At 31.7% G+C, this 12,343-nt stretch overlaps 1 protein-coding gene across 5 annotated transcripts in view; it reads right to left on the reverse strand.

The window, feature by feature from the left end:
* Positions 1 to 2,533: 2,533 nt before the first annotated feature.
* The window catches only part of LOC114333462 (uncharacterized), a 230,962-nt gene continuing 221,152 nt past the window's right edge, over positions 2,534 to 12,343 (reverse strand). For all 5 annotated transcript variants that reach the window (XM_050648583.1, XM_050648585.1, XM_050648584.1 and 2 more), the window contains one exon: positions 2,534 to 4,623. In XM_050648583.1, coding sequence (XP_050504540.1) covers positions 4,475 to 4,623 — 149 coding nt within the window. In that variant the 3' untranslated portion in view covers positions 2,534 to 4,474. The remainder of the gene's footprint in view (positions 4,624 to 12,343) is intronic.

Below are 12,343 nucleotides of genomic sequence, written 5' to 3' on the forward strand. Positions count from 1 at the left end.
AGGTTAGAACGCCCTCTAACGGGGAATAAGTGAAATATATTTCACTTATTCCCCGTTAGAGGGCGTTCTAACCTTACTCCGGTATAGTTTTATTGTATACCGAGAACTACGGAAGTTTTGATTTAAATTTGTCTTCTTGCATAGCCTCCTTGACAAAAGGTAGACCTAGAAATAGCGCTATCGGGGGATGGCAGGAGACAGATTTAAATCAAAACTAAACCGTCTATTTTTGTATTTTTACTAATGCCATACTCTGTATGAGAGTACAAAGACTCGTTTCATATAATTTCTCTGAACCGCATTTTTGGAATATTTTCCCAGCGGTGCCTTTTGATATTTTGATATCTAGGTCAACAGAAAACTAGAATCGAGTCGCCATTTATTTCATTTAAATTTATGTTTAAAAAGTACACATTTGTATATATGAAAATCTACGGGTCTCAGCGTTTTCTAAAATTTATTAAAACAAGGACAGAAATAATTTTATTCCGTAAGTGCCTTCTTATATATACAGGGTATTTCAGAAAAAGGTAACACGATCTCTCAAGATAAGTGAAAAACTGAAAAATAATTGGGGTTTGCTTAGTATAAAATTTTTGTAACGGCATGCGTTTTCAAGATACAGGGCGTTGAAGAACAAAAAGTTTTACACATTTTTTTCACTATTTTTCCGAAACTAATGGCAACATCGTATATTATTTGTTATACAAAAATTTTTACTAAGCAAAATAAAATGTTGAAATAATAAATGTGTTATTTTATTTTAAGTTTTTATTAAAAAAGATAAAATAGAAGAATGCATGAGAAGAACAATAAAGGATGAAGCCAAAAATGTATGAAAGGATGGGGCCAAGCAGGGAAAATGTAAATGTAAAATTAGTAATAAAAGATTATTATTGTAAGTTTTGGACATATTTCATGTCATGGGACATGAAATTACGATTGGCAGGGATAACCAGACACAAAAAGAAGAATCGTTCTTGGGTGGGCAGCATTTGGAAAACTGAGAGAAACTTTTAAAAGTGAGTTGCCCACATGCCTAAAGAGAAAGGTATTTGATCAGTGCGTCCTCCCAGTCTTGACGTATGTCAAGATAAATAAAAACTGGATGAGAGCGGCGCAGGATAGACGTGGTTGGAAAGGGAGGAGGCCTATGTTCAGCAGTGGACTTTTGGGTTACCCAATTACTGGTAATTGGGTTACGTAATACTTGAACGCTCCCTTATAAACAATACTTTTTCTAGTGTAAAACATCACATTTCAAAAACTTTTTTATTAGTAATTTTATTTATCATGAAATCAGATTCCAGTTATAAATCCCAATTCGCTTACTGAGAAGAACTGAGAAGTATTCGCTGATGCCGAATAATGTTTATAACAAACAACTAAGTGTATTTTTTTCAAAAAAAAAAATAAATGCACTATTTTAAGTGTATTTTCTTGTGGCGTATAAAGTACGCCACGCGTGTAGTTATGTTATAACTTGATACGCGAGTAGTTAAAGGTTAAAGAGTTCTAGCTCCCATAGGAAGCATTTTCATAATAGGTGAATCGGGTTAAATCGTCTTAAGGATTCTGAGGAATCTTCGGTCTTCGTTTGTAAGCAGAGTTTCTGGACACCATGCAGGAGCGTCATTTGAAATTTTGAATAATACAATCTTTATGGATTTCCGTTGAAGGCCGACTTGATCAAGCAAAAAAGAAGATGAATCTGGTTATTTTTCTAGTGACATTATTGGGTGTGAATCTGTCTTTTGAGTTTACTCCTTCTAGTTGAACTCTTTCACTGCTGACGAAATATGCCCAACGCGACCTGGCTGCTAAGTCGATTTTTCGCTGCATTTACTTTGTAGTGTTTGGTCGAGATGGCCCTGGAATTGTTCAGGAGTCCAGGGCCTAGATTCAGTGCACTGTAGATATCTACACGTCGCTTTCTATCGATGTCAATTTTCGTAAAAATATTTGAATTTTTAGCTTTAATTGAATTATTTTCTAGTTTTGCTAGGTTATACTCTAATTGATGCTGAAGTGACACTTTAAAACAAGAAAATATTTGAATTAAAACTAAAAATTAAAATATATTGACATCGCGCCGATCGCTTTCTATCAATGTCAATATATTTGAATTTTTAGTTTTAATTCAAATATTTTCTTGTTTTACTAAGTGTCACTTCAGCATCAATTAGAGTATAACCTAGCAAAACTAGAAAATAATTCAATTAAAGCTAAAAATTCAAATATTTTTACGAAAATTGACATCGATAGAAAGCGACGTGTAGATATCTACAGTGCACGGAATCCAGGCCCAGAATATGAATTTAAACTGACATTATAAAAGCACTTTTATCTACATACTCGATAGAAAACTCGATTCAATCAAAGTCAAACAAATACTAACCACTAAACGAATTTTGTGCATATCTGCAAATGACGCCTGCAGCCGTCATGCGCACCTGAAAGTAGTAAAGGTATGACGTATTTAGGCGTCATCAGCATTAAAGGGTTAAAAACAGGGTATAGTAAAATACACATAATTTCGATAATTTTTTAATAAACTAGAATGGAAAATATAATGTAAACTAAAATTAAATGTAAGAATTTAATGCCCGGTTGCACCAACAGATCTTAAGCTTAAATCGAGAATATCATAAGAATTAATATAATATAATTATACAGTGCGTCCCTAAAGTAACGCATAAATTCGTTATTTCGTAAACCGGCGACTTTAAGGAAAAATTCCGAAACAGGTCGATTTTTATTTTTAAATTACGATTTTTTGGCATATATATCATACTAGTGACGTCATCCATCTGGGCGTGATGACGTAATCGATGATTTTTTTAAATGGGAACGTGGGTCATGTGATAGCTTATTTGAAAGGGTATTCAATTCTCTATCCAATAATATAAACATTAACATAATTATTTATACAGGGTGTTCAAAAAACATTTTGTTTATATAAAATAAGTGAGACAAAAAGAAGAATATATGTAATTTATTTTAATTCAAGATGCATTTTACTACTGTCAGTAAAGAGAAACAAATTTTATTTGACAAATAAACATTGATTTTCGTTTAAACAAAATGTTCAAACTGCCAAGAGACAGGTGGGTGGCAGCTTCAACATTGAATATAAGCGAAAAACAACATTTATTTGTCAAATAAACATTTTTTCCTGTTTTCTGACAACAGTAAAACGTATTTTGAATTAAATAAATTACATACATTCTTCTTTTTGGCTCAATTATTTTAATTAAAAAAATGTTTTTTGAACACCTTGTATAAAAAATATGTTAATGTTTATATTATTGAATAGAGAATTGAATACCCTTTCAAATGAGCTATCACTTGACCCCTATTCTCATTAAAAAAAAACATCGGTTACGTCATCATGCCCAGATGGATGACGTCACCAGTATGATATATATGCCAAAAAATCAGAATTTAAAAATAAAAATCGACCTGTTTCGGGATTTTTCCTTAATATCGCCGGTTTACGAAATAATGAATTTATGCGTTACTTTATGGACGCACTGTATATTACAATAAGAATACCATAATATAATAGACATAACTGATAATAAGCTAAGACTCTAAAATTATATTGCAACGTAAGTGATACTAAGGAGGCCTTATCTATAAGTAGAGCTTAGCTAAGCTGGAGCTTAAGATCTGTTGGTGCAACCAGGCATAACTTAATAAAAACAAGACTTGAGATTACAAAAAGTTACGATAGGTTAAATGTAGCAGTCGGCTACATTAAACACGCATGCGTTGTCTCGTGACAGCCAGCTGATAAAGAAAAATAGTTTTATTTTATATCTATTAAAATTAGGATTTATTGTTTATGTTGTGGAGAGGTTATAGCATGGCGTTATGGTTGCGTTGGGTTGGTTTTATTTTAGAGTCCACAAAATATACTATATTTAAAATGTAATTAATAATACCTATTTGAACCTTATTTATTATAAAAGCAAACAGAAATCTCCACTTATATTTTTTCAGTGACTTTTTCAATCACAAGATTCTCATCTTGTATACATATCTTGTTGGTAGGTAAGTAGATATTTACGAGAGTATTATAATATATAGTAAACATGTCAAAAGTACATAACAGTAATAAACATTAATAACATTAATAAAAGAGAAATAAACTATAAGGAGCATCTCGACACTGTTTAGCATCAAATATTTTGGACGATGAAAATTAGGGTAATTAAGGGTAAGGTAAAGGTGTAATTTGATTGTCTACTAGGTAAATATCTTTTCGCAGGTTACACAAACTACAGGCTTTTGTTAATTTAAAGAATTTAAAAAGCTATGGAAATGTCCAAGGAATAACCTCTTATAATGCTTTTAAATTGTCTCTCCCCGCCAAAAGCAAAGCTGTCATTATCATAACTGGACACATGCGCAGTTAATGGAGCCCAATGTTGCAATTAACCTCTCGTCAAAAAGTTGCTGTCGTTAAAGTCTACTTCTTTAATTTAGCATATATATCTGGAACTACAACTTGATATATGGTAGTCTCTTCGTCATAGCTTTTAAAAGTAGCATCTAATTGAGTTCCTTCACCAATTAGCGATTTTAATTTGTCCTTAGCTCCAGGTATGTCAGGAATATCTAAAAAATAATGACTGAATTTTAGCTCATATTCGCCGCTGTCAAACAATTATACAATAAAGCAACATCAAAAATAAAACTAAATAACACTTTATCAGAAGAATTTCAAGTAACAAAAAGATTACGACAAGGTCATCTGCGAATGCACATTCCGAGATGCGAAATTTCTGTAGTTGCTATGTGGATTCTTTCATGATTTCGTCCATAAGGATTTGAAGAGTGTTGGGCTCATGATACCTCATTGCCTTAGTTCATCAGTTGTTTCGAATCCTGTTCATGTTTTTATGTATTATGTAGTTCCCATTTCTCTTATTACAGTGATGAGCGCGCTAATAACTGGCAAAATAGTGCAAAAGATGGAAAACACATTAAATTGTGAGAAAAAAAGAAATAAAACTAGTAGAGTTGTTAAATTTAGTGATAGTAACATATAAATTGACATTATATTGATTGTTTTCCACCTTTAGACGTATCAGAGGAGTATGTCAATTAAAACTGTCACTGTGACTGACATATGTCTAAAGATGGGAAACAATCAATATAATGTCAATCTATAAGTTACTATCGCTAAATTTAACACCTCCACTAGGTTCATCTCTTTTTATCTCACAAGTTAATATGTTTTGCACCTTTTGCGTTATTTTGCCGGTTATTATTGCGCTTATCACTGTATAGACTTTTGATGTTTTAACTAGTTTATCGTCAACACCTCTTCTTATCAAGCTGTCCCACACAGTTTGTCTTTTACCCTGTCGAATGCCTTTTCCAGATCTATGAAGGCCATATATGCTTTGTTTTTAGACAGTAACATTTTTTCAATGATTTGTTTTACATTGAAAATATGATCTTGTACTCCAAGTGCCTTTCTAAAGCCGCTCTGTGCTTTATTTAAAGTAGTTTCTGTAATGTTTCTGAGCTTTTCTTCTATTGAGAAATTCACACCGAGAATTCAGTACGGCTAAGATAGGGATACATTTCTAACGGGGAATAAACGCACAGGGTTGTCAGTCTTCACCAGTTGTTGATTGCTCTCTCAAGAGAGTCGCACAGGAACTGTGGCAACACTGAATGCGCATTCCTATCTTAACCGTACTATAATCCCAGTGTGAATTTCACGTTAGTATTGTTTCATAGACTTTGAGTGAAGAGCATAACAGTGTAATTCCTCGATAGTTGTTACAATATTTGGGGTCTCCTTTCTATATATTATATCGGAATATCGGCTATATTACCCCTATCTCCCAGTCTTCGGTATTGTTTCTTGTTTACATGCTTCTTTGAATATTTCGGCTAATTTTTGTATACCTTTCATTCCCATGTTTTTCAGAATTTCCGGTGATACCTATATGGTCGTGTCGGGCCGCATTCCGTTTTTAAGTTTGCCTATTGCTTTGATTGTTATCTCGATACTTGTCCTCTGTTCTTAAAGCGACACTACCTCGCTTTACTGTTTTCTTCATTCCTATCCTCTTTTGTGGTAGTTAATAATTCTTAGAAGTGTTTCCGCCATCTTTTAATCATTTCTTATTCTTCTGTGATTATTTTTCCTTCTTTGTTTTTAAATTATGTAGAAAAAAATTTAAAATCAACTTGTAATTATATTATTTGATACAGAATTATTTTTGGTTTATAGGCCAGCAAATAAAACATTTTGGCTCAGTGGCGGCTCGTGGCTTTAGGGACAGGGTCGGCAAGGCTTTGCCTCCTCAGATAGGTATGCCATCTAATTAAAAGGCTTCAATTTTATAGATTTTCGGTTTTTGTTTTTTTTTATTTTTTTTTGTTTTTTTTTGTAAACTTGTTTATAAATTAACTCTAGTCTATGTTGTTTCGAAGTAGCAAAATGGGTTATAACGTCATTGTAAAATTTATTATTGTTTTGGAGAGGTTTTAAAAGTTTTTTTCTATTGACATTTGAGACAAGTTTGACATTCTCTCTTGTTTCTTGGTGTTTCGACAATACGTTTTGACTCTTTTGAGACAAGAGAAATCCCGTTCATTTGATTCAGAATTTGCCCACATTTGAGCACAATAATTTATTAAATTCGGGAACAGTTTGTTATACCTAATGAATTTCAGTATATAAAATTAAACATATTTTGTAACTTATCCCACCTTCCAAAAATATTTAGATCAGCATATAAAACTGTTAAGTAATCCATTTTCTTATTCTATTTTATTAAAGAATGATGGAGAATTTTTAATGAACATAGATATTTTGAAAATTCTTTGGAAATAATAATTGAGTTATCCTTCCACTCGAAAAGGTCCAGAACATTGTTGAAATAATCAAAATGTCAAAAAATGAAGAAAAAAATCGATTTTTTTCTTCGTTGTTGATTTTAACTTTCAAAGTATTCACTTCTGAGAAAAGTTACACTGACATAAAAGTTGGTTAATTAAATTTCCTACAATATAGGATTGGTTAATAATTTTAAAAAGTGTCATCCTTGTTGCAAAACAGCAATAATTGCGTAAAAAAACAAAAAATAATTATTCGCATTTTACGCTTTTCAACCATTTTACGCATTCAGTGTATGCTACACTTACGACCTTCATATTTTAACCAGAAAACCTTTATGATATAATAAAACAATACTGTAAATTTCATTAAGATCGATTCAATACATTTTGCAATCCAGCTTTTGCAAAAAGAATTAATTTTTTCAAAATGTTGCTGTACTGACAATAAAGCAGATAGCAAGTTGAATTTTTTTACATATAGAAGAAAGGTACAGTATTCTTCTATACGTAAAAATAAATTCAACTTACTGTCTGCTTTATTTTCAGTTCTGCAACATTTTGAAAAAATGAATTTTTTTGCGAAAGCTGGATTGCAAAATTTATCTTGCAAAATCTATTGAACCGATTTTAATGAACTTCACAGTATTGTTTTATTATATGATGTAGTTTTTCTGGGTAAACTTATGAAGGTTCTAAGTGTAGCATAAACGGTTGAAAAACGTAAAATGCGAATACGTGTTTTGTATGATTTTTTCGCATTTATTGCTATTTTGCAACAAGGGTGACAATTTTTAAAATTTTTAGCTAATCTTATATTGCAGCAAATTTAATTACGCAACTTTTATGTCAGTGCAACTTTTCTGGAAAATGAATACTTTTAAAGTTATAATCAAAAAATGAAGAAATTAATCGAATTTTTCCTTCATTTTTGACATTTTGGTTATTTAAACAATGTTCCGGACCTTTTTGAGTGGAAGGATAACTCAAATATTATTATATGAGTTATTTTCAAGCAATTTCTGCAAACAAGTATGAGTCACCTCTCAACGTCCAAATTAATGTTACTAATATTTTTACAGATGCGCCCTGGTCATAAGTACGTTTCTTGTTGCCGTTTACAGATCACCGCTGCTCTCGGCAGATTGTTTTTCTGCCGTACTTGTCATTCAAATAAATACGGGGAATGTATAATTGGTTGCCTATCGGCTAATATTCCATAGCGTCTTAGTACAAGCAAATGGTCAATCCGGGTACGGCTAGCCGAAGGGGGCCTTGAATTCACATAATCGCAGTCGGGTGTATGGCTGGCTAGGATCATTAATTTGAAAAGTCTCTTACGCACAGCGCACAGGGATCACTTAACGTATCGGATCGATCGAATTCTCTTAAAAACAATGAATAAAATTTAGTCTGTATTATCTCACAGATATTTTTTTATTTCACAGGAACGAATATTATCCACTCCGATTAACTTATATATTTAAAAAAATCTATAGTCCATAAATGTGTGGGTCGGCACTGCCGACCCGCCACTGTTTTGGCTCGAAAGTTTTTCGTCCAGCATGAATTTACTTGAAATTTTCACAGAAGGTAGGGAATAGTCCAAGGATAATTTTCTATATCATCCCACCCATCTCGGGAGTGGGAATTTTTGATTACATTTTAACCATGCAAATCGATGTAAAATGTAATTCTAAGAAAAAAATGCTTTTTACATTTTCTTCGTAAAACTAATATTTTTAGAGTCATTCGCGCTTGAGTTTTTCGACGAAACAACCGACTTCTTTGGAGGGTTTTTTAAAAATACCTCGAAAGGTATTCTTTTTTAAGATTCTGAAGAGTGATCGGGTCTAACTTTAATTTACACAATTTTTATTTAATTTTTAATTATGCGTGTTCATCCGATTTTTTTGCCGGTACGGCGCACTCTATTTCAAAAATATCCTATTGTCCCCCGAAAAATATTTTTTTAAGATTATTTGGGACATTCTAAATAAAATAGGTTTTTTGTCATTTTTCTCAAAACTTAATAGTTTTAAAGATATAAGCGATTTAAAATCCGAAAAATGCAAAAATACGCATTTTCGGATTTTAAATCGCTTATAACTTTAAAACTATTAACTTTTGAGAAAAATGACAAGAAACTTATTTTATTTAGAATGTCCCATATAATCTAAAAAAAAAATTTTTTTGGAAATAAAAGAATGTGTTGTGTACTTTGTACGCACGTAAGAAGTTATTCTTCTATTATATAGGTAATTTCAACGAATTAAATATACTTAACAGGTTATTTGTATTTTATTTAAATATTAAACTAACTTTCTTATCTACCACTTTCAAAAATTTTTTATTAAAACAACCAAAAATAAAAAAAAATATGAATCGCCCAGGATTGAAACCCACGACCTTCCGATCTCGGATCTAACGCCCTACCAACTACTCCATCGAGGTCCTTGTGATTGACACGTAAGTTTCGGATATAATTACACAACACGGCGACAAATAGACTGTAAAAATGTTATACCTACATAATATTTTATTATTTTACTACAGAGGAACACAAATCCAAAAACACAAGAATTATAATAAATAATACATTTACTAAAAACACTAATATATTCTTTTAATGACTTATTTGCGTGGATACAGATACATACATACCTATCTTGAAAGATTAGCAACGAACGACATACCGTCTGTGTGCGCAAGCGCGCAGATTTATGAAAAATTTTACTCTCAATCGAATCGCGCCTAAAGAAGAATAACTTCAAAAAATAGGAGATTGTTGAAATAGAGCGCGCCGCACCGGCAAAAAACCAATTAAAAAACAACTATCTAAATTGAATCGTTTATTTCAGAAAGGGGTCAAATGATAAATCTTGACAAAATGAGTGGAAAAACTTAATTTTTTTTCTTAAACAAATTAACAAGATACATTTTTAAAAAATACAACACTTTTTGACAAATACTCCAAGTTGTTAGGTACAATTTTTATTTTATATAAAGTGATTGTTTGTTGAATGTAAACAGTGTGTAAACTTGATTTTCTCAAAAGTAGATACTTGTGACTTGACCCCTTTCTGAAATAAAAGATTCAATTAAGGTTAGACCCGATCACTCTTCAGAATCTTGAAACTGAATGTTTAAGCTTCAATTTAAGTGTCTGGCAACCTCAAAAATACTAATTTAAATGTGTTTTAAGCCATGAAGATGCGTATTTTTCGCATTTTTCAGATTTTAAATCGCCTATTACCCGAAAATTATCAATTTTTCAGAAAAATCACAAGATATCTTTCTTGTTTATAATGACCTAAAAAAACCTAAAAAATATATAACAGAGCAAAAAAGGAGATCTTTTGTATTTGTTTAAAAAAATTGTTTAAACAATTTCTGCCCGGCACCCTTCTGATTTGTTTAAAGGGGACATTTTTGAAGAGGAATCCACAAATAAAATGAATCAGAAATTTTTTCAGACGGGAGCGGTCTCACCACATGGACTAAGAAACATTCAACGTTATCTTAGATAAATACGTTCAGTATGTACGGCGACATTTTAGTCGTAGAGTTACTGTCGTATTTGATGGCTATAATGATTTTACGAGAAATATTAAAGCTGCAGAACAACGTCGTAGAACTTCAGCAACATCTTCATCTTCTAATATTTTATTTGATCAATCCATGACAGTATCTAGCAGTCAACAGAAATTTCTTGCAAATACAGCAAATCTCGATTCATTTCAATGCTGAAAGAAACGGTTACTGCTGAAAATATTATGGTAAAACAAGCTAATAATGATGCTGACGTAATGATAATTGCAACAGCCGTAGAGGAAATACAAATATTGTTGTAGGTGAAGATGTAGACTTACTCGTATTACTCACGACTCGAACTCCAATCGAAAAAACTATTTTTTAAACCTGGAAAATCTCAACACCAATCGGAAATATATTCATCGAAAAGTTTATCTACTTTTGGGAAGTGTCAAAATCATATATAGTCAAAAAGGACTCAAAAATTTTACTCAAAAAGGACCCCTTTTAACAAATTTGCATGTTGCCAGGACCAAAAGTGGGTCAACAATTTTTTAAACGTTTTTTTTCCTAAAATTATTTTTTTGCATGGAACAAAGTTTTTTTTAGGTTTTTTTGACTTAAACTTAAAATTTGAATGTTGCCAAGGTAGGTATATATTCTTTAGACATCGATTGATGAAATCTCGAGGAGATTTTTTCAATACAGGATTCAAAACTCCTTTGTTTTTTAATTTCTAATCACCCGTGCGCGACACTATTTTCCACCGTTGCCTGTGTATACAGTATGGTGCAAATGAAAGGAATAAATTCGTTATTTCGTAAACCGGCGACTTTAAGGAAAAAACCTGAAACAGGTCGATTTTTATTTATAAGTTATGATATTGTGGCATATATGGTATACTAGTGACGTCATCCTTCTGGGCGTGATGACGTAATCAATGATTTTTTTAAATGAGAATAGGGGTTGTATGGTAGCTCATTTGAAAGGTTCTTCAATTCTCTGTTCAGTAATGTAAACATTTACATAATTATTTACACAGAGAGTCCAAAAATTTTTTATTAAATTACATTATGTGACAAAAAAGAAGTAGAAGGACACCCTGTATAAATAATTATATAAATGTTTATATTACTGAATAGAGAATTGAAGAACCTTTCAAATGAGCTAGCACACGACCCCTATTCTCAAAAAAATAATCGATTACGTCATCACGCCCAGATGGATGACGTCACTAGTATACCATGTATGCCACAATATAACTTAAATTTAAAACTTAAAAATAAAAATCGACCTGTTTCGGGATTTTTCCTTAAAGTCGCCGGTTTACGAAATAACGAATTTATTCCTTTCATTTTCACCATACTGTCGGTGGAAAATAGTGTCGCGCACGCTTGATTAGCAATTAAAAAACAAAGGAGTTTTGAATATTGTATTGCAAAAATCTCTTCGGGATTTCATCAATCGATGTTTAAAGAATGTCTACATACCTTGGCAATATTCAAATTTTCAGTTTTTCACATAGTTTTTGAGGGTTAAAAATGTCAATTTCGCAATTTTTCAATTTTTAATCGCTTATATGTCAAAAATTATCAACTTTAGTGTCACTAAAGACCTTTTCTGTTTGGAATGATCCAAAAATCCTAAAAAAAAACCATGCTTGTTCCATGCAAAAAAAAATAATGTTAGGAAAAAACAAAAAAAACGTTTAAAAAATTTTTGACCAACTTTTGGTCCTGGCAACATGCAAATTTGTTAAAAGGGGTCCTTTTTGAGTAAGATTGTGCAAAAAATTCGAATTGGAATATTTTTCCTAGCGGATGCGCAGTGGCTTTCTGGACTAATACTATTTTTACATGCAGATACGACATCTGCATTTTTCAGAAGGAATAAAACGACGGTTTTTAAAATGGTTGAAAAACAAGATTTACTTGTACTTGAATGT

The sequence above is a fragment of the Diabrotica virgifera genome, chromosome 4 (genome assembly GCF_917563875.1).
Source record: "Diabrotica virgifera virgifera chromosome 4, PGI_DIABVI_V3a".
Taxonomy (NCBI): Eukaryota; Metazoa; Arthropoda; class Insecta; order Coleoptera; family Chrysomelidae; genus Diabrotica; species Diabrotica virgifera.